We start from the raw sequence: 24,893 nt of genomic DNA, 5'->3' as shown, positions 1-24,893 counted from the left end.
TAAAAATGCCTTTCACATTGACCAAAACTAATTACAAGACCTCTTCTACATTGAGGCTGGCTTTCCCTTTTAAAGGGAATTTTTATTAACCTCTCCTTCACTCAACCTCAAGGAAGATTCTTAATATCTAGCAGTATCTATATTTCCATTTGCCAGCATATAGGAGAATTCCCTATTCTCAAGGCTTTTACATCCCTGTAAACTGATACTCAATTAAGTCTTTGCTCTTAGCTCGAAATTCACATGTAAAGATGCTACATCTACATATGCGGCACTTGTCTCTTCGCAACACACAATATATACCCAATTTGCTGTATTTAGCAATGTCGATGCAAACACTGTAAAGCTGCATGCGTATAAGACTAATTGCAAGTCAAGTTTTTCTTATTGATTGAGAAAAAGGATTTACAAACTGAAAATATATCCTAATATAACCGAACAGAATGCTAACCAGCATTATGCAATATGCATCAGTACAAATGACATCTACGACCTTTGACACGCTTGTAATAACAAGAAAAAAACATTACACCCATTAAATTCAGTGAAATACTAAGTGCTAAGGACCTCAGTGCAATATTTTTGCTACAGGAAACCCATCTAAAGGAAACCCGGCTTTTGCAATTTTTCCGATATTGATCCTAGAAACGGTCCCGCCTGAGTCATACAAGAACAAGTTCTGTGGCTATATAATAAATCAATGCTACTTGGACTATTTTTTGACGAGTGTGGATTGAACCGGGGGTTTGGACGTCATGGATTTTGTCATCAAAATCGTCTGGTTTCACTGGCAACATTTCACATGAGAAGGGCGGTTGAATGCTTGGTTTAACCATTTTACACGCACAGGTATAAAACTGATGACAGATTCAATTTTTCAAAAATAAAACTGTAAAAATAAATTCCTAATCTTATTTAAAAACAGTTTCTGCAATCTGAATGTTCAAAGACTTAAAAATTTGGTAAAATGCATGAAAAAACATGCAGATAATTGAAAGACATTAATGTTTTTATGTGATGCATCATACTCGCCAGAGAATCCTGGAGTCTGCGTTTTTACGAGCAGTCTGTGAAAAACTATAAGACCATGCAATACAATATATTGAAATCCAGATTGGTTGATCTGTGAGCAAAGCAATCAAGTTGAGTCATACTTAAATCTAGTGGGTGCCATAAATTCATAAGTAAGTCTATTTCAGGATAGATACCATCTTCTTTACTAGGTTGAGGTTTAATTGCAAACCTTGATTTCATCATCAAATAGCAAACCAAAAGAAATGAAATCTTGTGCTTCAATGAGATCATCAAAGGTTTTTGCAATTGTACAGTTGAAAATTGCAGATGTTGTTTAGGAAACAAGATATGGACAATGTATAGTACTGAAAAATGATATTGTTACATTTTTGGGGAAACAGATTTTATACAACAATATAGCTTATATAACAAGAAAATTCAAACATTTTATGGTGTTACGCATGGTAAACAATAACCATAGACAGCACTTCGTGAACGAATGTGAATGCGGTACCTGAACGTGTCAATTTGGTGCCATTCACGAGAGCAGATGGTTACATTGCATCACCTGACATTGCGTGTTTATGTACCACGTTTACATGGGAACACAAGTCGTCCGTTTGCTAGATGAGATGGTGTTGATAGATTACAAACAGCATACAAACACATGATAACAAGGGGTCCAGTTGGGTGTAGGGTCCACGACAGAAAAAGCCATTCAAATTCAAACGTGTGTCTGTGGTAATGTGAATAAAATTCAAAGTGTGTGTCGCTGTCCGTGTTAAGTAAATTATATGCATGATCATTGACCAAGATCTTCCTGTTATGGTACATTATAAATAGCCATAAGGTTTATAATTAAAATGACCAAAATTCATGGGGAAAATCTCGTACATGCTTGATACTGCCTGATAAATATCTTCCCTGTTCTTTTTTTATTTATCAGCATGATCAATTATCAAAATTTATTTATTTGATGAATTTATTTCTAAACAAAAATGAATGTTAACATACCATATACAATCAAGGGATGCAATGACATGAAGAACATGATTTCAAGAATTAATTAGAGAATAAAAGATAGGATTTTGTCTTTTGCCTAGATCCAATATCGTGTCATAATGGATGGGCTGGCCAATATTTTGAGTAGTGGATGCCGGCGCAGCCGGTATACACTACGATTCTTATTCAGTTTTAATGTAATTTTTGCGAGAAAAACTGCCTTTTTTCAGAAAAAAATAAAGTTACTTTTGTGAGGACATCCCCGTTGTTTTAAATGAACGAATCCATCACGAACATCTAAGCCGCCGAATCGCGTTCTTGGTTCTCGCACGTGTATTACGCGAACGCATTATCGTAGCGATCATTGAGGAGCAACAAGCGTGCCGCCGTTGCTTGGCGTATGCGCTTGGCGCCCTGACTAATATCACTATCAACTATTGTGAGATATTATACACCAGAAAACCAATCAAATTACGTGAATTCTTTACAAGACACACCCATTGAATAAGAATAATAATTAATATTATCTAAAATCTCATTATTCAAATTCAAATAAATTCAAGCATATTGTCAAAATAAAAGCAAAATACATTATCAATGAGAATATAATAATTCAGTCTTATTTCAAGAGTATGGATCTTTTGCATTCTTCAAACATGTTTCTGCCATTTTGGCCAATTCATGGGAGAGATATTTCTCCAGGTATACCACACCTGGCTGCATACCATATTAGCTAGTGGGTCACATCACACACACAACATGAATACTTTATGAACTTAACTAGACACAGTTATTCTACTTTACTAGACTAATAATATGGCTACACACCAACACTGTCACATGGTATTTTCTGCTTGGTTGCAAATTAAGCTTATTAATAATTGGTGTAAAAACTGAAATTACCTGCGATAATATATGAATATTGCAATACACATGATGCAAGCAATTATAATATAATCAGGGGGTAGTAACTACATAAGACAGATTATCAGTTGCAGCATATGTTTGCACAATTTGATTCAATTTATTAATTAGAAAATAATATTACATTGTGTATTTTTAAATAGATCTGTAAATCATATGATTGGTTAGTTTATAAAAGACTAAGTTGGGAAAACTCAATAATGACTTTGCCCCACAATTTTATATTCCCTAAATTGATGTTTCATTTTATGAAGTCACTTCTTTATAATCTTTAAAGCAAACAGCACCTTTCTCACTGTATCTGTCGATGGCATATACTCTTAAGGGATGCAATCTTGGTGAGAATCAAAGAATCGAATCTTGTAATGATAAAATTTGTAGTAGATATCATGTGGGTAATTAGATGTGAATCAAATGATTCTTGCAAATTCTGTGATGAGAATCAAAACCGATTTTCCTTAGCTGTAATGAAATTGCACCCTTGCATATTATACACATCATACAATTGGCCAAAATCTAGTGCAATTTCAGGAAAATGTATTATATTTACGCATAATTTGCTTGTCTTCCTGAGCCCCCTATGTGTGATATGGGCAGATACATGCTAAGGAAGAGTAAAAATTACCAGAATAATTTAAATGGAGGATATTAATTAATGGAGGGAATACCTCCTGGTAAGAAAATGACTGAGTTTCTAAACTTTGACACAGTTTCATATCCCTAAATTTTTCAGAAAAACTTTACGGTATAAGTAATCAAATATAAGAAGTGCAACATTGTGACAAAACACACACAAAACCCCAATAAAATAGATTTGAACTTTTATCATCATAACACAATGATTGTCAGTTCCTTGAGAATACAAGAACATAATGCAAGGAGATAAAAGGCACCTGCAACATTCTGGCATGAGTTAAAAAAAATCCATTGCTCAATCTTTTTTCCTCTATAATATCTACTTATTTCCTCTCAATTCTCCTATTGATTTTCCTTACGGTCAGGTTAGGGTTCCCCCAATTCAATATATTATCAGGTTCAATCATAATTAAATTTAGTGAGGGGGAAATGGATGAGTAATAAGTTCATATTCACAGTGATATCAGCGATATTGATAAACTGTGTTCACAGAAGAGTAAGCAACAGATTTGTATATGTATACTATACTGTGCCTCGTCCAAGTTGAGAGTAATGCCATGTTGGATTTCGTAGGGGTAGATTCAAATCGCATGCGCTAACCTAATCCGGCGGGACGTATACACACGCATAGAAGGTCAATTTGTCCCTATGCTGGAAAGCAACTGCGTAAACGCACTGATTCGAGTCTGCCACTACAAAATCTAACATGGCGTTACTCTCAACTTGAGACGTATAGCTGCTGCTGATGCCATTGTTGATTTTATCAAATGTAAAATATTCATCATCAAAATTTGATATAAAAACAAAACAATTATATAATTTGTTAATCTTTCTTAAATAAATAAATTTATGTTGCAAAAGTTTTAAACGCTACTTCATTTTTATAATATCTCTTCAAGTAGGGGAGTAACTGAATTTTCAGATTAGTTAGACACATATTTTACTTCTAACCAAAACATTCCAACATTCAACTTTCCTTTAAATTTTCAACCAGATTCAATAATTTGTTGGGGCGCTTGTTTGCAGTTAGACAATGAATGCAGTGTTACTCATCTCCTGGTTACTTGTCTGGTTCATACTTCTCTTGTATCCAGCCAACAAAGCTGTGTTAATGTAAGCATATTTCAAACTCACGCTTTCCATGCAGCATATGATACATTGAACAGTGGGCCAAGAATGTTGAAGACCGTGATGGAATCTCTTATTGAAATCACACCATTCAAAACCCAGACAACATTGAATAGGGGACCAGACAGGGTGATGAAATCCATTTCAAAACTAAGGAGGAGTCTGTATGCAGAGAGTTACAAATATTGAGCTGTTGATCTTACAGAGGAAATTTGTTCCAAATAAAATATCGGTAAAATTCTTATCAACTATGCAGCAATAACAATAAGACTTGTCAGCACTAGCTAATATCCTGTGAAAATTACCTGCAAGCAATATCATCTTGACCTGATATAAAATTAACAACAAGGATATTAATAACACTATGCTATAAGAAATTAATGCGAAGTCAAGCACAATCAAATTTTATTGCATCCCTGCATCAACTATTATTAATTACAAAATAGTGCCTGTGTAATAATGCAAGGGATGTCAACTTTAAAATTCTGGCTCCATATTTGCCTAAAAAGTTGACATTAGAGCCAAGAATATGGTTATTGAAGCAATCATATGCCTTCAGTTGAACCAGTTTTCTGATGACACTGAACATGTACTATGAAGTCATTCTGCATAGGAATGTGATTAGGTAGGGCCAATCAAGTAGCAACCATCTCCTGAGACATATTAGTCATTTAGTACTTCAGGATGTTAATGTTTTACCACAGAATTTCTTTAAAGTTCAAAGTCACTTGGTTCACTTGGCAAAGATATTGTGTAAGCTGATGTCTTGATGGTCAATGATTAAATTGATGTTAGCTAATGAGATGAGGAGTAAGTGGATGAAGTGGACATTTGACAGAATGGAAAAGAACTCGCATAATAAACAATTTTGGAAATTCCTGAAAGCCCGCTTTGCGATTTGAAAAACTAATTATGCCATGTTTGATACGCACATCAGTTCATCATATGCATGACATTCGCTGATGTAGTGCACATTAGTATCCATTGGTTACTGGTTCAAGCCTAGGCTCATACACCTAATCCGAATTATGATATGCCATAAGCTTTGTGTTGTAATCATTTTGATCAGTGGCTCCTAACATAGGAAGTGTGAGCCAGTTGACCTAGCAACGGTATGGTATGGTATGGTGTCCGTCAAATGACGAACTTTTATTAATCTTTGTCGACCCCTTCCGGGGTATGAAAGATGCATAAACATTACAAAGACAACAGAGGGCGCAATGGCGCCAAATAGTGCCATATTCTAACGTGCACTACGCCATTGAATACAGGTATAATGTACAAGAAATCCACATGATCACTGTAATCATTCAACAATAAGCATGATTTGAGTTTTGTTAGCTCTTACACATGTATATATGTCATTTTTGTAAATCAAGTCTTGAGTTTCTCTCAATAACGGCTTCAATTAGACACACATTCATCAAATGTGTGTAGGTTAAACTAGGAAATTAAATGTGACCTGATCAGGCCAAATGAGGACAATGCTTTGGAAAGTAAATTTTCAGATGTCTGCATCATGATAAAGAACTTTAAGATATAAAGTTGTTTTCTTTAAACTTCCGTGGTCGGGTACGCGCTGGTGAATTGCGATCGCGTAAAAGTGACAAGGTCGCCTACTACGCGCCGAACAGACAACCAATGGGTCAACCGACTTGTTGTCAAGTGCATTGATCAGCCAATCAGCGTGATTGCTTATGTTTTCTGTGTGTACGCTCGTAGACGCTTGGCGCACAGCACGGACCACGGAAGTTTAAAGAAATTAACTTTAGTTTGAAGTAAATGTCACCAAAATGTTGCATAAGAAAGCAATATTACATTTGAACACATCAGTTATTTAAACAATGAAGAACATTGGAATGGTCAGCTCATCCCCAAACAACTTATTTTGTCCTAATTTTGCTTGATTGAATCACAAATTTTGTTGATATTAGGGTTGAAAAGCAAGTAAAATGTCAGAACATTATGTATAAGTTCATGTGATTCAGAGGTAAATGTTTAAATCATTCCCTTCGACACATCTCTACAGGAAATGATTGAACTTGCTTCCATGATTTCATTTTGACATTATGTTCTAGGGTCCTATTGGACTTGATCACAGATCCTAAACAAAGCAAAGCAGCCCACTCTTTTTTTTAAATGTTGAATAGGTCTTTAGTAAACTTGTTCACTGAATTAAACATTTGTTTTTGCAATAAACATATATAAATTAATACTTGCTCCTTCAACAAAATGGTATACCTTTTTTGGTTCTACATGTGTCTCTTTTCCCACATTGCTGGTAATAAATATCAAACAGTCATAATTGGCGGTCATTTCAAATCATCCCCAATTCAAGGGGGTTCAGGAATGTCCTCTCATTGATAATTGTTGGTTATACATACCTAGACAAAATACAATGCTTTGTAACCCACTACTTGAATGTTGAACAAGATTTAGCCAAAGCTAACAAAGACTAGAGCTATTTAAGAATTCTATAGACATAGGCTGAAGCTTATTATCCTCTTCAACAATAGGATTATTGATTGGTTAAAAAGGTGTTTGACTAGAGCTATCAAAATGAGATACATGTAGCACCAACTTGAACTACCTATGAATACAACCTTCATGCACACTTTACACTGCAACTCAGAATACAATTTAGGACATTTATGGCTCATTCGTGGTTTACGGTAACATATTATTGTTGTAGCCACAAATTAAAATGGTTAAGCCTACATTTATAACATTATATAAAATTATGTTGTCACGAAGTCTGCTCTTTCATCACATCCAAGAAATTGACATGCCCTTTAAAAATGCACATTATTATTTTATTTAAAACAAAATTCACCTGAAGCATATTTATTTTTAGAAACAGTATAACTGGATACCTTAATTCTAGTGCAAAACAAGACACCCATGCATGCATGCAAGCGTGTGCGCGTATCTATCTGCATGCATGTATTTACGTGACAACCCTAATCAAGCGTTGTGTCTTTTACCCTTATCTTATTGAAACAAGCATTTCTTGTGCACACACAACGATTCAACCTAGAAGAGTGAGTCAAACTAAGTCCTATAATTCTACCTTTAGACAGGTTAGAAGCAGAATATGAATTTATAAGATGTGTATTTATTGTAAGGATTTTTGTAAGGAAAAGTAGGAAAGAGGCATTGAAGGGGAAATGGAAGGGTTGCATTAACCATAAAATTACCCAATTAAAAATAATTCATTTTGTATATTTTTGAAATTATCTTTTTAAAATTTAAATGAAGCCCTATGAAATTAAAGCTACAGATGACCCCATTGATTTTTCTAAGTTGAAAAAAAGAAACTTAAAGGGGCATTTTGTGATCCACAGCCTCATTCCCCAATTTTCTCAAAATAAGTTGAGATTTTTATACCACTGGAAACCTCTGGCTACATAATGTTTATGTACAAAACTTTCTTGCAGATTAATTTGTTTAGCAAAGATATCGTCAAATTTGAATTACGTTCTGGTATACCAGAACACAATTCAACACTTAAGTGGCCAGTTGTAATACACTGTAATATACATAATCATGCATATCGCATAACTCGCAATGCAAAATCAGAATAAACTGAAATTTTGGGAACTTAAGCTTTTTTCGTGGATATCTACCGAAAAATGTCATAAAAAGAGGATAGGATCATGAAATGCTCCTTTAAGTTACAAGTCCTGTGCAGAAGCATAATCAACAACATTTTGTTTTTCAATCCCTCACAAATTTGAAAATGATTTTATCCTACAAAATACCATACATTGAATATCATTTGTATTGATCATAATTATGTTCATTATGAATGCATTGACATTTAAAAATGTTCCAACTTAAGCCCAGATTTTAGATGTCATATTTTTATCTCAGCAGCCCAAACATAGACTATTAAACACCCACATGAAAACTCTTTGCATGCACATTTTAAGATGTTAAGATTGTTGGAGCCAAAATGACATTAAAATTTCATTGTCAAACTTTCACTGAAATGTATAAAAAAAAGTACAAACAAAACTGAAAATGACTTGATCAATAACTTTTAGTCATGTACTGAGTACTAAACTTTGTATTTGTATGTAAAATTGTTGAAATATTATGTTGTATAAAGCATCAAATGAACAAGCCACAGATGTCAAACTAAATGAGGTATGTGGATATTTTCTACGGAGTGTGCGATTTGTTGTGCTACAAATTGCCAGTACTGATATCTATACACTCATATAGATATTTTCTCATTGAAGAGCAAAAGTGAGATAATTTGTTTGCGCTATAGATTGCCAGTTCTCATATCTATAGATGCATGCCTAATTTCTACATATTCGGTGTAAATTACATTATGCTTATAGTTCATAAATCATAAGAAATATGAGCAACATGTGAACTGTTCTGTAAATAAAAATGTAAATTAAATCACCGACATGTTGCTGCAAAAACAAGCCGAAACTGATAATTTCATAAAGTTCAATCCGCAGGAACAAGAAATATGAATACTTCTATATTCAATTACAATTATGATAACATGATCTTAACTTGAGTGATTTCATTTTGAGGATTCAATAGAGCTAAAACATTGGTAATACACACAGGTTAACCATATAAGGAAATTCATGTTTTCAAAATGTGTGTCATGAATCAATGTGCAGGAAGTTGTTTGAAGAAAAAAATGCTTAACATTAATAATGACAATGTTCAACTGCCACAGCAAGAAATGAAAGCTCACGTAAAAAAAAAAAAAAAAATTGGCATCCTCAATATTGTGTCATATTTGGAATATATAATAAAACTTTGTAAAGCTGAAAGAAGCTAATGTTTCTTGGTGCTGAATTTTCCACTCAGTTGAAATATAAAATTATCATTTTAAGATCTTAATGATAAGAATACATTATGATATTCATCTCTTACGATACCAAGAGCAGAACTTTAAGTGCATCACATTCAACACGAAGCAAACTTCAAGACTTGAGATAAGTTTAACTTTATTTTGAGAGCAACCATGTCTTAGCCTTCTACAAGTACTTACAGAGCCTGGACATTGCGGCTTAACATTGATGATAAGATGTGGCATCCTCATTATTATCTATCTCTCAGGGTGATCCAACAACTTCCAAAATGTCTGCTTGACCTTAATCCAACTGACACTTATGACCACTTGGGCAACAAGTTAGCTGATAGCCTTCCTATACACAGTTCATGAGTCTTATCCAACATTTGCTCAGTATGTCTGAGGATTACTACTACTGAGGGAATGAACTGGAGATCACTATAGAGTGTTCAAGATCACTTGAAATTTGACACATCACCTGATTGTGATCTTAAATGATTGAGATGTCATAAGTGTTTTTTTCTACAACCCAGAAATAGTCAACATAGATATGAAACATGCTGTGGTTTTATTGAAATGAACATTATACATGATGTTGTAAGCTCTCACATAAAACAACAATGACTTCAATGATTTTGTTTAGCTGTGATGCAATTCCAATGCACATAACAGAACTTCAATGAATTTTTTTATTAGCATTTTAACATGTTTATCAGGTATTGTTGGTGTGATATATTAGTCTCTAATACATAGAGCTCAGTGTTGAATACCATAGTTATTCAAAACCATGATTAGTACAAAAAATTAAAAGCTTATCCTTCATGTCATTATAAAGATATTTCAACATGCATACCAGAAAATATATGCAATCAAATTGAAAAAGGAAGCTTAAAACAGATTGCAATAATCATGCAAGCTCTAAATGGTCTGCCTTAAAAAGCTTCCAACATGTCAACCTGAAAAGGTCAGCTCCAAATACGACTGAAAATACTATAGCACTTGCAAACTCATGTTCTTTTACTAGGAAATGCAATGTGTAAGTGCCTGATAAGGACAGCTTGTCATCGCCATGGCAACTAGCTGTCATCATCATAGATATTGATGGGAGGATCTTTTTTAGTGGACAGGAAATTATCTGCAGAGAGGATTTCGCCACTGATTTTTAGTCTTGTTTTTACAAGATTCAAAATCAAAGTTAATCAGGACACAGATGCGCCTTTAATTAAAAAGAAATATTCTCCTCTGTATAATTTGTTCGTATTTGTAATCATTCATACGTAGTCAAATCACCAGGGATTGAAGGGTTGAATACTTTTTGGCACATAATATGGCATGCAAAATTCCACGATAATCCATGGTGAAATCAGTGTTGTGTGAAAATGCCTGGATAAATTATTCAATTTGAACACAAATGGGAAAAGAAACTATTTCTGACAGAGTAGGATTGCTTACCTAGGATTCAGTGCTTTGAGGTCATAGAATTAGCAGAAAATATAAACTCTGCTCAACAAGAAATTGATATAGCTACAGTTAATATTATCCTAAAGTGACAGTTTCTGCATGTAACTAAAAGCAAAATAATAAGTCAATCATGGTTGTGAATTATTAGATTTTTCAGGATATGTGGTTTTGAATTAGCCTATCTATTGTTGTAATGTCCAAACATGCTAAATCCATTTGTCACAAAAAGTGGTTCTTTCTGCCATTACATGGATAATGCATCTCTCTGTGTTGCAATACCAAGCTAAGTCAGTCATCTAAATCATGTATATGTTTTGTATTTTGTACATGGGGAAAGCAGTTTGATATCATTACATTTCTAACATTTTTTTCATCTAAGGGCTACATGTACTACATAGAATATTTGATGTAACATGTCTTCATTATTTAATCTACTCCCATTCTATTTCCAGTAATGTTAAAGTTCTAACGAATGTTTGATGACATAAAATCGATTAGGCATATTTATGTTATGTAGAATAATCTGGTGGAAATATCATTGATTTTACGTCATTCATTAGAGCTTAAACATTACTGGAAAAGAATGAGAATAGATAAAATAACAAAGACATGTTACATCAAAAGTTGTATCAAAACATTATGTGGCAAAAAGATTTGTCTGGAACTGCTTTTATTTGGGACACCCTATAAGAAACATCCCTATTCCTGCCAGTACAAGATGAGGTTAGCAGCCTTTTAGCATTTGTCTCATCTTGCTCTCACTAAGGACCACAGAGGGAGTTATTTGATGTTACTTCAAATCAAACTAATTCACACATAATACAAGAAAATAGATTTATCCCACAGGGATGAGCACTCACCCTCCCGATAGCAGCCGGCAGTGACTTGCATTTCCTTAATTGTTCCTTAGCACCATTTTGAATTAATTTCTTTGGATTTGGCAGTGTGTCCGCATACCACGCCCCACCATTTTCTGTTGCTGGTGATGGGGATGATGACAATGCCGTATCTGGAGGTGGGTTCTTTTTTGGTTTTGGAAGCGTACTGGATTTCCAGTTCATCGTGGGTGACATTTTGGAATTGCCATTTTTCATTGGTGACATTTTCATATCCCATGTCATTACATGTCTTGGCGATGAATCGGGTGACAAATCTGGGGACCATGATGGTGACCATGATGTTGGCGATAAATTTGGTGAGATTTCTGGGGACCAATCCCACCGTGAGCACCATCCATTGCTGTTATGTTATTGGTGTGGCTGTGCATTGCACAACAGCCTAGCAAACTAGGTAATTGAGCCACTGTTTTTAGTTTCTACAGTCTATCTGTGGAATAAATTGTCAACATGACATATATCTTCCACTGTATAAAGATGCCAATATGGCATATAGCTATCATCCATTTTTTAATGATTTCCAATTTCCAGTTTTTCTACTTTAAAAATTCAGCAACACTTCACTTAATAATTTTAACATGCACAGGAAATGTAGATAGCTGCATAAAAGACAGTCAGCAAAGATTAGTCACTTATCCTGGCTGATGCAGTCTGGCTTTGGTCTTTTTTGGGCATTTAAAGCAAATGGGCCAGATTCACCTAAGTGAATCCTCTATGCAACGCACACATGTATAAGCAAAGCTCTCTTGATTGAAAAACCATGACCAACTTATAGTTGATGAATTCACTTGACGTTAATGCACTTTCTGCCATTCAACCCATGACAGGGTATTTGGCTTTCCTATGCACGTATAAATGTTCTTCCTTTTTCTTTCTGCTGGACTGTGTCTTCAGGATTTTAGTTTCAGGATGTCAATGTCATGGTACCACACCCGTGATATCTGAAATTGCCCCTTACTTGCACGTATCATGCATTTATTTCCTTGGACACATATGCTTTGCTTTTCCACTCCTTGTGATTCACTTAAACATTTACTTTTTTCCTCCACGTAAATACAGAAGCATCTATAAACAGAAGAGTGTGCAGACAATTACAAGTCGATGATGCGATATATAAGCCCACAGGGTGTGATTATAGGGGCTTATGTTGTCCTTTATGAGAGCATTCTCTGTGCATGCTGCTTGCTGATATTTATCTCATTAACTAGACTTTTTTGTTTTTGCGTAACTTGTGATAAACATTCCAAATTTGTTATGTTATGGTTGCTATGGATATGAATGCTTAATCACTAAAGTTGCATGAATGATAATTATTTTCAGTTACTCTTTGAGCATATTCCTTTATCTCAGAATTATTATGTGATAATATCACCACTATCATTTACTGTTGCCCAAAGATTCACTGTCTCTTGTCTTTCTATGATGCTTTGATTCACTGTTTGTTCAAAATTTTCATTCGTGAAGTAACATAAATTATGGTATTTTAGTCTAGTCCAAATACAGTAAAAAATTAAGCTGTTTGTTGTAATCAATGATGTTGATGTTGAATTTCTTTCTACAAACACTGTATCCACTTGGCAAATTCTCCAGATCCCTTAGTGCGCTTTACAAGCATAAATTTACTATTTGTGTCTGCTGCAAATATATGCCTTTTTGCTGTCAATATGCGAGGTCCATACAAAATTCTTCAGGGACTGACTTCTTCAAATAGAATCAGTCTCCGGGTGTAATATTTGATCAATTTTGTATTTTCCTGGCCCAAATTATACGGATACCACAAGAGGGTCACTGAATCCCATGGGATATTACATAGACGAGTGTTCCACTCCTGTCCATCATCTCTACATGTATCTGCGAAAGGGTCATGCGACGGCGGTTTTCTTGATCAATATACTTTTGTTTCATCAAATATTTGTTATCAAGTTCTTTGAATCATCATCTTCTTGCCAAATCCGTTCGGCCACGACCAAAGAACTGAACAAGTACATTTCAAATATATTGCTTGCTCACTTGAAAACAGTAGTGTGTTGACACTTAAAATGCTGATTAATGAGTTACCTGCCACAAGGTATGCTACTAATCTTAATTAACATGTACATCACATTGATGTTCTCACGCCATTCCTCTCTTGCCCAGGTGACGCATATGTTATCATCACTTGATCTAATTCACACATTGATCCGATTCATTCCACAGAATTATGATCATACTCCAACGCAGCCTATGGATTACGAAATCTGATATTTTTTACCAATAAAAGCACCTTCTCATGTATTTTCACAATGCTGAAGATGTTCTGATTCACTCGGAGATTAAACAGTTGAGTCGACTCTTCACTGGCACACACGTAGGTTTTATTTACCCATCTCGTAGTGTCATCCTTACAACAGTTGTACACAGTCTAATTCAAATCACTCCACACACCATCCTTACAACTGCAATTACACAGAGTGACACTAATGGAGGCTCCCGAATGGTTTGCAACTAGTACTTAAATGCTTGTATCTTCTTTACCATATCCATTAATTAATAATTGGTTAAATTTGTCATCTGGTTATTTCTGCAGCCAGGCGAAGCAGAGAGACAGAGATGAGACATGTGCCACGATGGCCTTTACACAGACAGCATGAAGAGGAGTCTTAATTATTATAAACATACCACAGCACATCTGCCGGTGTGCTAATTGTTATGATGCAAGCAAACTCAGCTTACAGTAGCATTCCATCGAATTACAATGTTCCAGTGCAATTATTTCAACCTACACTCACTAATTAACCTTCATACAAATAACATCAATGTAGTATACAGTATACCATGCAGTAGTGATATGCTTTCATAAGTGCATCAATCGTATATATATTTGTGTAGATATTGTAGTTTGCAGCGTATTGGTACTCCACATGTCATTTAGAATCGTTGATATTACCAACACTGTCAGTTTACAGTATAAACCAGCTTACTTAATTATTAATCATTCCATTTGTCATTGAGTTAATCAAATTCAATCAAGCAAGGCACCAATCGTTGACCTTGCTAGTCATCCTCTTAAAACATCCGTAGGTATCTCTGACTTCCTCCTCTATCCTCCTTGTCTCGGCATCTAATGTTCTCTTTTACATCCACAAGATGCTGCATACATCAACTCACTAAACACTCCCCAACAGAAAATTCCATTGCTTTCAGCTAGCCCTCCATCTGTGTTATAATAGTGACCATATGCATCCCATACTCATCACTCTTCCTCCTCTGACAACATCCTTCCTTTAATGTAAATCAACTCGTAGTATAGTCCTCTTCCCTGATGTTGATGCACGTGTACTGTTTTTTCACCATGACATATTCCTCTCACGCCAGACTTACTTTGCTTTTAACTTGGGTCGTTTCTCCGTCTGTTCGTACGTCTACCTTTCACGTATGCAGATTTGTGATATTCATTCATCGCTCTGTCGATACCCTTGACTACAGGTTAAATTATCCAATTTTCATGTGATAAAAATTCTTCGCATGTTATATCCACTCTGTTTTTTCTTAAAAATCATGGAAAATCAAATTCAAAATATTATCTGTGTAGTTCATAACCAAATATACCTCAAGTCAATGAATTCTGAAAACATCCTTATTACTTAATATTGCAAATTCTAAAGTCAATGAAAATTTCCCTACTACAAAGATTTCCCCATCACACCTGAGAACAGGTAAGCTAATGCAGAAATCTCACAGCGCATCTCAGGCTAAAAAACACAGGCCATGCAGGTAAAATGTCTTGTTGACTGGGTCTCCACATAAATACAGTTACATGTTTATATTTCTCCACCGTCTCACTATTTCAACTCAGTTTTACATCTTCTAATTGATGTTGCTTTATTGTTAACATAGTTAGTACTGGCACTAATTGAAACATGCACTAATGGGTCCCTGCTTATCCTACTCAAAATCATAATCCATAAAAATATGACTTGAGTTTTTGTGAATTGCTTCAATGGATGTGACTCATTCCAACCTGATGAATTTTTGACAAAAATTTGCTTTATATTTTGCATGATAAAGCAAGCTTTTCCCTATGAATTTTCCCTATTCTGTCACATTTCCCAATCTATACTAACCCTCTAGGTATGGTCAAAATGTCAATCAGTCTCTGTATCAGAAACACTGAAGAGGAAAAATGTAAATGAAGGAGAGGACTTGAAAATTAGCGCTGGCTTTTTTTTGTCACTTTACAAATTTAATCAATTAATTTAAAGAGTTCAGTTTAAAGAGTTTTAAAGAGTCATTTGACTTTGTTCTTGACTGAAAAACAAACCAAATGAAACCAAATGCAAATAATATCATAATTTGAGAATATTATGCTTTCCTTTCAAGGATATATGGTTTCATCATCCAGTATGCTTTGAACATCATGCCCAGGGGCAGAAGTTCACCTGTTGATTACTCCTGTACTTAAGTGATTATAAGCTAATAAAGTAATGAGTACATTATAAATGCCTGCAAATTTATTCGATAAATCAAGATCATCTTGACAATCTTCTGTGATTAATTCATTACCAATTAATTTTCTAGTAGCTGAAACAAATAAGACCTTCTCATCAGATGGTAGATGCATATTTTTGATTATCCAATATATCCATGTTCTGCACTAACCTTCTATGATTTGATGCATTTGATATTGAGGTTATTGTATTATGTAAATGTCTAGTATCTTATTTATCTACATTATGAATTAATAAACAAACAAATAAATAAATAAATATGAAAAAAGTAAATAAATAAATTCAGTAAATAAATAACTAAACAACTAAATAAACAACTAAATCAATAAATCAATTAAAAAAAAATACATAAAAAATAAAAATAAATAAATAAATATGAAAAAAGTAAATAAATAAATTTAGTAAATAAATAACTAAACAACTAAATAAACAAATAAATCAATAAATAAATTTAAAAAAATACATAAAAAATAAATAAATAAATAAATAAATAAATAAATAAATAAATAAATAAATAAATAAATAAATAAATAAAAATTAAATAAATGAATAGGATAGCCATAACAAATTCACAAGAAAATTAGTTTCTTGACATCATAAGACTTTATAATAGTGGCCTTTCTTGATATATTGAATTTCAGATTGGATAAAAGTATGTAAGGGAATGTGCACATCCATTCATACACAACATTCTCAAAAACATCAACAGAGAGTAACTTTCATAATAAATAAAGATACGTTTCTCAACTTATTGGCAATTTACCTTTATAATCCAATTATTTTTTCCTTTTTTCCCCTGCAGATTATGACCATTAAATCACCAGCTGATTCCCATTAAGGAAGACAATTTCACACTTTCAAATTGCCCACGAAAACACAAACGTTTCAAATATCACACATTAAAAAAATCGCAAGGTGTATTACGCCTCCACTAACAGTGACTCATTCCAATATACCAAGAAGCGGTATACCCCACACACAAGGTCCGTATCAGAGACTCCCTCAGGCAATCTTCTGGTGTTTAACAGTAACACGTATAGGTCTGTATAAGAGTTTGCCTCTGGCAACTAAGCTTGCAAAGGCTTCGGTTATGGTGGTGGTATTGATAGTCTGTGCAGGTACTTCCAGCTTAAATGACGGATTATTACATAGTTGAAGTGCCTCATCATTATTTGTTAGTTGGCCCCGTATAATACGACTATTGTTGCTAATGGGGCAGCATTACGGTGCAAAATAGATCATTTGAGGCCAAATTTAAATGGAATGATGTTACAACCCTCTAATGTTACAAGATTGATTGCCCTAAGACAATTATATTTTCATGATGATTGGCTTGAAGTTGAAAATTAATGATCCTTATTGTGTTAGTGTGTGCATACTGAGTGTAAGATATTGTCATAACTAAAACAAATATTTTTCAAGTAACAGCTTGGAACAGATTTTCATTGCAAAATCGGTTTGCTTTAATTGCTAGGAATTATATTTGACATGCAGAGCTTTTGGAAACTAAACTTATCATGCAATTAACTTTTTAAAAATCATCTGTCAATTATGACTTCTATTAATTTGTAATAACCTAATCAGCTATTATGATACTAATTAAATTAATATGAAGTAGTTCTTTGGTTGAGAATTTGGAGATGGAGTCAAAAAATATAGTTTGGGTCCTATTATAATCTGAGCAGAAACCTTGCACCTCCTCATCATGATATGCGCAGTCATTATAGAGCATAAAGGAAATCTTGGGTGTTCCATATGCACATCCTTAGAAACACTCATCTGAATTATTGCACGCATCGCATACAGTTAATTTTATTTCAAAAGTTGAGTCACATTTTTGTAATTTGGTTACATGTCACCCTACAAATGTTATTAGATTCAATGTAATTATCGCTCCCTACATCAATAACTAGCATCCTTAAATCACTGCTTTTGGTGTACAAACATATGTCTCCTAAGGCATCTACTGAAGGCATAAAATTGTTACAAGTTTCCAATTAAAATTCAAGCTAGACTTCATGGCGATGACTGTGTTTGTCTATCTCATTGATAGTTTCATAAATATTTTGTATTCTTTTTTTACAACTGTTATATTCATATCACAAATTTCAGAACCACTCTGCTGCTTTTCATACTGAGCTCTGAAAACTGATGGGTTACACGTTGAACATTTGAATATTTATCCTAATACTTCATTCATACGTTTTTTTCCTCATTTTGATACATATGAAGAGAGATTTCATTATGATATAAAGAATCCTGTTACTTGCGCCAATTTTGTTACATGCCTGCTATTGTGCATTCAACGACATGAGGAGACAGTTATTTCAAAACATTTGACTCATTGAGATGATCGCTAATGAGCCATTGATTACTTTGGGAATCATTATGCGATTATACGGATCAATTTATAATATAAAGATGATTCTTGAATCTCTGATGAATTAATATTCATAGTATATGGTAGATTATAAACCACAAAAAGCACATTGAATCATCACTGACCTAATTCAACATTAAGTCTGGAGTGTCTTTCAGGTTGATGTATTAAAACCGATTTCACATGATGTTGAAGACAAGTTGGTTTGGTATTTTGAGAAAAAAATATGTGTGTGGTTTATGATCTTGATTTTTTGTGGAAAACAAAAGAAATAAAATAAGTGTTCTAAATTAAATGGAATTCTCACAGAACAGCTACCAGATGAAGCTGCATAAATAAATCTAGATCACTTGATTATCACTAAATAATCATTATCAACATCTGTCACAAAAATCAATTGTATTAGGATGCTGTTTTGCCCAAACAGAAAGAAGTTAACCTGTGTACTAGATAGAAACAAAATATGCTTGAAATGATAACTCAGTTAATCCAATCCAAGATGGTATTATAAACCTCTTATATCGTGTCTGGGAGCTCTGATGAAATTACAACCACTGATGAAGCAGATCGTGAGCTTGCATCTCAATAACGTGGTGTGGTTAATGTTGGTACTAAGTGGCTGCACAAAATCTAACTGGACATTTGATGAAATCAATAACTAGTTTGTCAATGTGTATCAGTTGATGACGAATGTGACCGAGTTAGATCTAGACTAGATTAAATCTTCCTTTAAATCAGGAACTGGATGAAGACTACATACCATAGGCGTAGATCCGGGGGGTTATCCCCAATATTTTGCCAGGAGGGATGGTCCATACAATCATCCCCCAATGGGTTTCTGATCAAATTAACCTAATTTTAGCCCCAAAAGTGCAAATTTTCGCGTGCATTTATTCTACTTTTACATCATATTTCATCAGTTTAGCTTCATAATAGCAAAAAATTTTGCCCGCTTCACTCGCAATTGTACCATAAACTTATTCTGTCACCAAAAGGTGCTGGATTGACTATACTTCAAGAATTTTTTTCCAACTCCATCCCCCCAATGTCAAAAAGAAATCTACGCCACTGCTACATTAGACTATGCCATAGTCGATTTTTGATAAATAAAAATGTTATTAATCATGATGAACGCATTCAGTTGAACTCGAAATTATACTGATATTTAGTACATCAAAATACTAGTATAAAATGGTTATGAAAAAGTTTAGGCTATATAATTATATTTGTGACAGTCAAAGTAAAGTATAGGCCCTCACGAGGCTTATATTATTGAATGCAACATATCATAATGGCATAATTATAATGACACTTCAATACTGAACAATTCTAATTTTAGAATCTGCCAGTTTATTATCCGAAAAACCGACTATGGACTTTCACTTTTAAGCAGAACTTTACCCGGGACTCACACACTGTCAATCATACTTGTTTATCAATAAAATCTAACCACAAGACTAAGCATGGTGGTACAATACGCGCTAGATGCATACGTTCATCCACCAGCACAAAAGCGCCGCATTCCCTAGATAGTTGTGTACCATGTATAGTTATAATGGTACCAGTACGCGTCGGGAGGATTTAAACAATAACGAGATCTGGGCGACCAATCACAAGCCAGATTCATTTTTAAAGATGCATTACATCATCACCAATTTTAGTTAGGCCAGAAATTGGCCTAACTCTCAAGGCAAAGTCAGTAGTCCACTTGGGAAGCTAACAAACAGAGGGCGACGGTGACTGAAAAGATCAGTTGTGAAAATCTATCAATTGTGCACTCATTAATTAAATCAGAGTTTTAAGCTTTTAAGCTTAAAACTCTAGTGCACAATTGGCAAGTGGACTACGGAGAAGTCTACTGCTACATACAAGTGATACATGTCTACCACTCATAGATTTATTTAATAAATTCTGAATTTTAGACTAAGGCCCTCAATTGAATTTTAACAATTGGGTCGGTCGGTCGGGATTTCTTTTTTTTTTTTTTTTTTCCTTTCTTTTTTTAAAATTACTTTTTGTATTAATTAAGGCTCAAAATATGAAAAATCAGACAATTTTGGTGTCAAAATGAATCAACTAACATTAGAAAACAACTAAAATGTTGAACACAAGCTCTAAAATACTTTTTTTTTTTAAATATTCAGAATGCAAAATTTGAAAAAAAAAAAAACTTTTCAGGAATTTCCAAAAATAGGGTCGGTATTCTTTTGTACAGTAAATAGAAAAAAACCACCTTTTTCTGATTTCCAAAATTAGGGTCGGTCGGTTGAGGGCAAGCAAACATCTTCTTTTTTTTTTTGCCTAAGCATAGACCCTGGAAATAGTATAACAGAGGCTATTCAGTTCAATTCAATAATGACAAAGAGAACTGATTTGGGATAGTACATTTTTTCTTGAAATTCAACCACAAAGGATAGGAGGGTAGCAAGATTGCAGGCTTCTGAAAATGAGATTTATCATGCTCTAAATGATCTTGTCATTGAATACATTGTTCATTAGCCCCTTATCAAGGAAACTGCAAATTGTCATGCTCCAATGACATCAAAATTAGAAATGAACCATGATGTAGAAGAATTGAAACAATTATTGTGTTGACGTTTTATGCATTCCTACTGTAACCCTACAGGCAATTTAATTCAGTTCAATGAAACTTTAGAATCCTAAATGATGATCATAAAATGACATCGCCAGGTTAGGAAATAATCAGGAAGTGCAGAGCTTAAGTTTTTTGATTGACTAATATCGCCAATTATAGGTTTTTTGAAACTGCCATATTCTTTGCGTAAAGTAACAATACATTGAATTTGACATTTTTGACATCATTAACAGAGTATAACATGAACACATATTATAACTTTGCAAAAACACTAGGGCCTATTTTTTTTAAATGTCAACCGTGAATGATCCTAGCATTTAGCTCTAGGTTCAGGGACACTCCAAAACCGAAAAAATAACTTACTTTTTTTATTTTAATGTTTAAACGGTTAGTAACTTTCCGAAACGGATAGTGCATTTGCGGTCATTTATATGTGAAACATGTAAATGTTGACACCCCTAGTGCTGACTAATCCTTGGACTAACCCTGTAGCAAACATTCCCCTATCATTGCACTAATGTGCCCCACTTTATTATAGTATAATTTCTTTTTGTATGAACATAAGCCCTAATATTATAAAATTTAGAAACTTTTAAATGTTCAAGTTTATTTCTGCAAATCATGCAAAATAGTGGTCAAGAATATAGCAACAAAATTTAAATGGTTACAATAACTACCGCTCAGTGTGGTCTTTGTACCGCTGAATGTGGTCTTTGTAGCCCCAATAAGCTCCCTACCCTCAAATGAAGCTCCAATCCCCTACAACTTGCCTTTGTTTTTGTTTGCTTTGAATTTTTTTACCCATGATTAATTTTTCACTCCAATGAAATTTATTAAAACCACCCTACTACTGCTCCAATGAAAACTGAATTACTGATTCCCAAAATATGATTTCATTACTGAAAAGCATTAAATGCCTTTGTACATAGATTCCTTGTTTTGGCTGTTTTACTGTTAATTTTGACTTGAATGTAAATCATTTTGCTTCATCGTATCATACATCTTATTTTTCTTTGGCAAGGAAAAAAAACCCAAATAAGAAATTTACTTACCTGTTTGAAGAGTGAAGAAAATGTACCAGTACATGAAAAAGAAAAGAAAAGAAAAACAAAATTAGAAGGTTTTTAATATTATTGCAAATGTTTATTAAGGGATGGGGTATGAACGTTTGGACAGTATTTATTGTGGGACATCAGAGCACATCAGACATATCGAATTGCATTCTGAATACGAAGAATGTCATTCTGATATCTGATATAATTTTGATTTTTTGAAATTCGCAATTTAATACACATTTTATGGCAAATCATTAAAAATTGATATTTTTGATATTTAACAGTACTTGAAGTAAACTTTAGAAATCTGATGATTTATACTTAAAGTGTAGGTGGGATGAAAAGCCGACGATCAATTGAAAATTTTGACCTTTTCAGTATTGAAGATATGGATTTTTTTCCCAAAACACCAAAAAAAAAATAAGGTCTTTTGGGAAAAAATCCATATCTTCAATATGAAAGGTCAAAATTTTCAATTGACCGTCGGCTTTTCCTCCCTGCTACATACACTTTAAGAATATAACATTAGATTTATATAATTTACTTGAGGACTGTTATATATCAAAAATTTGAAAAATATCAAATTTTTATAATTTGTCATAAAATTTGTATTATATTGTGATTTTCAAAAATGAAAATTATTTGATATCAGAAAGACATGCTTCAGATTCAGAATGCAATTCGATAGGTCTGAGGTGCTCTCATGTCCCACAAAAATACTGTCAAACGCTAATAAACGCTCATTTTAGATCCCTTAACGTGTGTACTCACATATTAATAGCTCTCTTCATCAATACAATGACTGACAGAGGGCTCACTTGTCATTCTCTAAACCTCACATTTCAGAGCACTGCTACTGATTCACAACAAATACAATTATACTCCAACAGGATGGAGGATGTGCTCATGTCATTTGTAGGTGTACAGATTGAGGAAGAGACAGTGAGCTTGTTCACCACAAGAAATGGTTAGGATTCAATCTCTTTTTGTGAGGATTTTCAATAGCCTCATTAATTGCAGAAGTAATGGATGATAAAAAGATGATCTTAACAGAATATCAAAAGAAAAAATAATTGACAGGGGATACTACCCTGCCCTGGTTATTCCCCTTCTTCCTGAAACATATTCCATTTATATTTCAAACATAGTATGCAAATAGAATTTGGACCCAAGTTTATGTAACTTCTTCCTTGTAATTTATGAATGAATACTTTCCACTGTTTAACATTATTGCCTCATCCTAAAATCAATTTTCAGCAACCTTTTCCAATTCTTATGCATGTTAAGAGTATATGACTCTGATGTGCAGCTACAGCTGTCCAGTACATTAGATTTTAATTTCCAATACTCAAGTCTGAGGCAGAATTACTGACACTGGGGTGTAGTAGGATATGAACTAGATTTAAGAAACTGGGTCAACTGAATTGAAATCAATTTACATAACCTTAAATGACAAGCTAAACCTGTAGACAAGAAATAAATTCTGAAATGTGATTTTACACTTTTCTCTTTAAAATTAACAATAAAGTAAATTCTGAAATGTGATTTTACACTTTTCTCTTTAAAATTAACAATAAAGTAATCTGACCCGTTTGTCAGAGATTCCCTACCTAATAATTATGTTGTGTTTGATTTCAGTATGACAGTTATGGTACTATGTTACGGAATGGATTGTTTGTATATTTGTGTTTGAGATCATCATTATGGCCCTTTGCACTTGGTTTTGAGTTTCCCGTCACCCGCCCATGTTTGAAATTCCTGCTCGTGTTTGAATTCATTATTGCAATTTTTCACAAATTAAAATTAAAATAAACATAATTTTTCACCAGGTTCGCTGTGACAAAAAATAAAGACAAGCAAAAAAAGTGATCCTGCCCTGGGAGTGGAACCCATGACCTTAGGTTTGATTCCCGGGCGGGATCACTTTTTCAGCGCCGGTGAACCTGGTGAAAAATTACGTTTATTTATACAATTCCTGTCAATCATGCCAATGTTTTTCCATGTTAAAATTAAATGGTGTGATATTGCTATAAAAATCAGAATGTGTGCATTTTTTAAAACTCAAAATGCAATCTGAATAGTACACTTCCCATACTACACCCTCTGGAGCATCCCTCCTTTCTGTATGGGGTAAATTGGCGTATAGAATTGGTGTGTTTAATTCCGATGATGACAATAATGAAAAAGTTACCTTGTTCCTTTTCTGAAAACATGTGACAGGGAAAGTCATAATTAAGTTCAAAGGGCATGCTATGTTACTTTACATGGTGTTGGCTGTGAAAGAAGTTGTGATGTATCATGTATGCTGCATCAATTCAACACATCTGCAGGGCTTGATCCTAACAAATACGTGTAGCTAAGCAACAACATTATTTTGTTTGACAAAGCCTTCGACAGGAAATCTATCTTAACTGGACAACAGTCCTCAAGCAAAACAATCTAGATTTCATCGCTTTCACCGTGTCCATCCTCAAGCTATGTTTGGACAA

General features: G+C 33.9%; 1 protein-coding gene across 11 annotated transcripts in view; it reads right to left on the bottom strand.

The window, feature by feature from the left end:
• Positions 1-24,893, bottom strand: part of LOC140148976 (rhotekin-like) — a 152,811-nt gene that overhangs the window by 52,928 nt on the left and 74,990 nt on the right. Inside the window, exon 1 of one of the 11 annotated variants that reach the window (XM_072171093.1) lies at positions 11,851-15,386. The exons of 9 other annotated variants lie outside the window; for them this stretch is intronic. In XM_072171093.1, coding sequence (XP_072027194.1) covers positions 11,851-12,111 — 261 coding nt within the window. In that variant the 5' untranslated portion in view covers positions 12,112-15,386. Of the gene's footprint in view, positions 1-9,727; positions 9,915-11,850; positions 15,387-24,893 lie in introns of those variants that run through there. One more of the 11 variants, XM_072171100.1, reaches the window with a different exon arrangement.

This window comes from Amphiura filiformis, chromosome 3, assembly GCF_039555335.1.
Source record: "Amphiura filiformis chromosome 3, Afil_fr2py, whole genome shotgun sequence".
In the NCBI taxonomy this organism is placed as follows: Eukaryota; Metazoa; Echinodermata; class Ophiuroidea; order Amphilepidida; family Amphiuridae; genus Amphiura; species Amphiura filiformis.
Note: the sequence above shows the minus strand (reverse complement) of the source record. Positions and strands in the feature narration are given on the sequence as shown.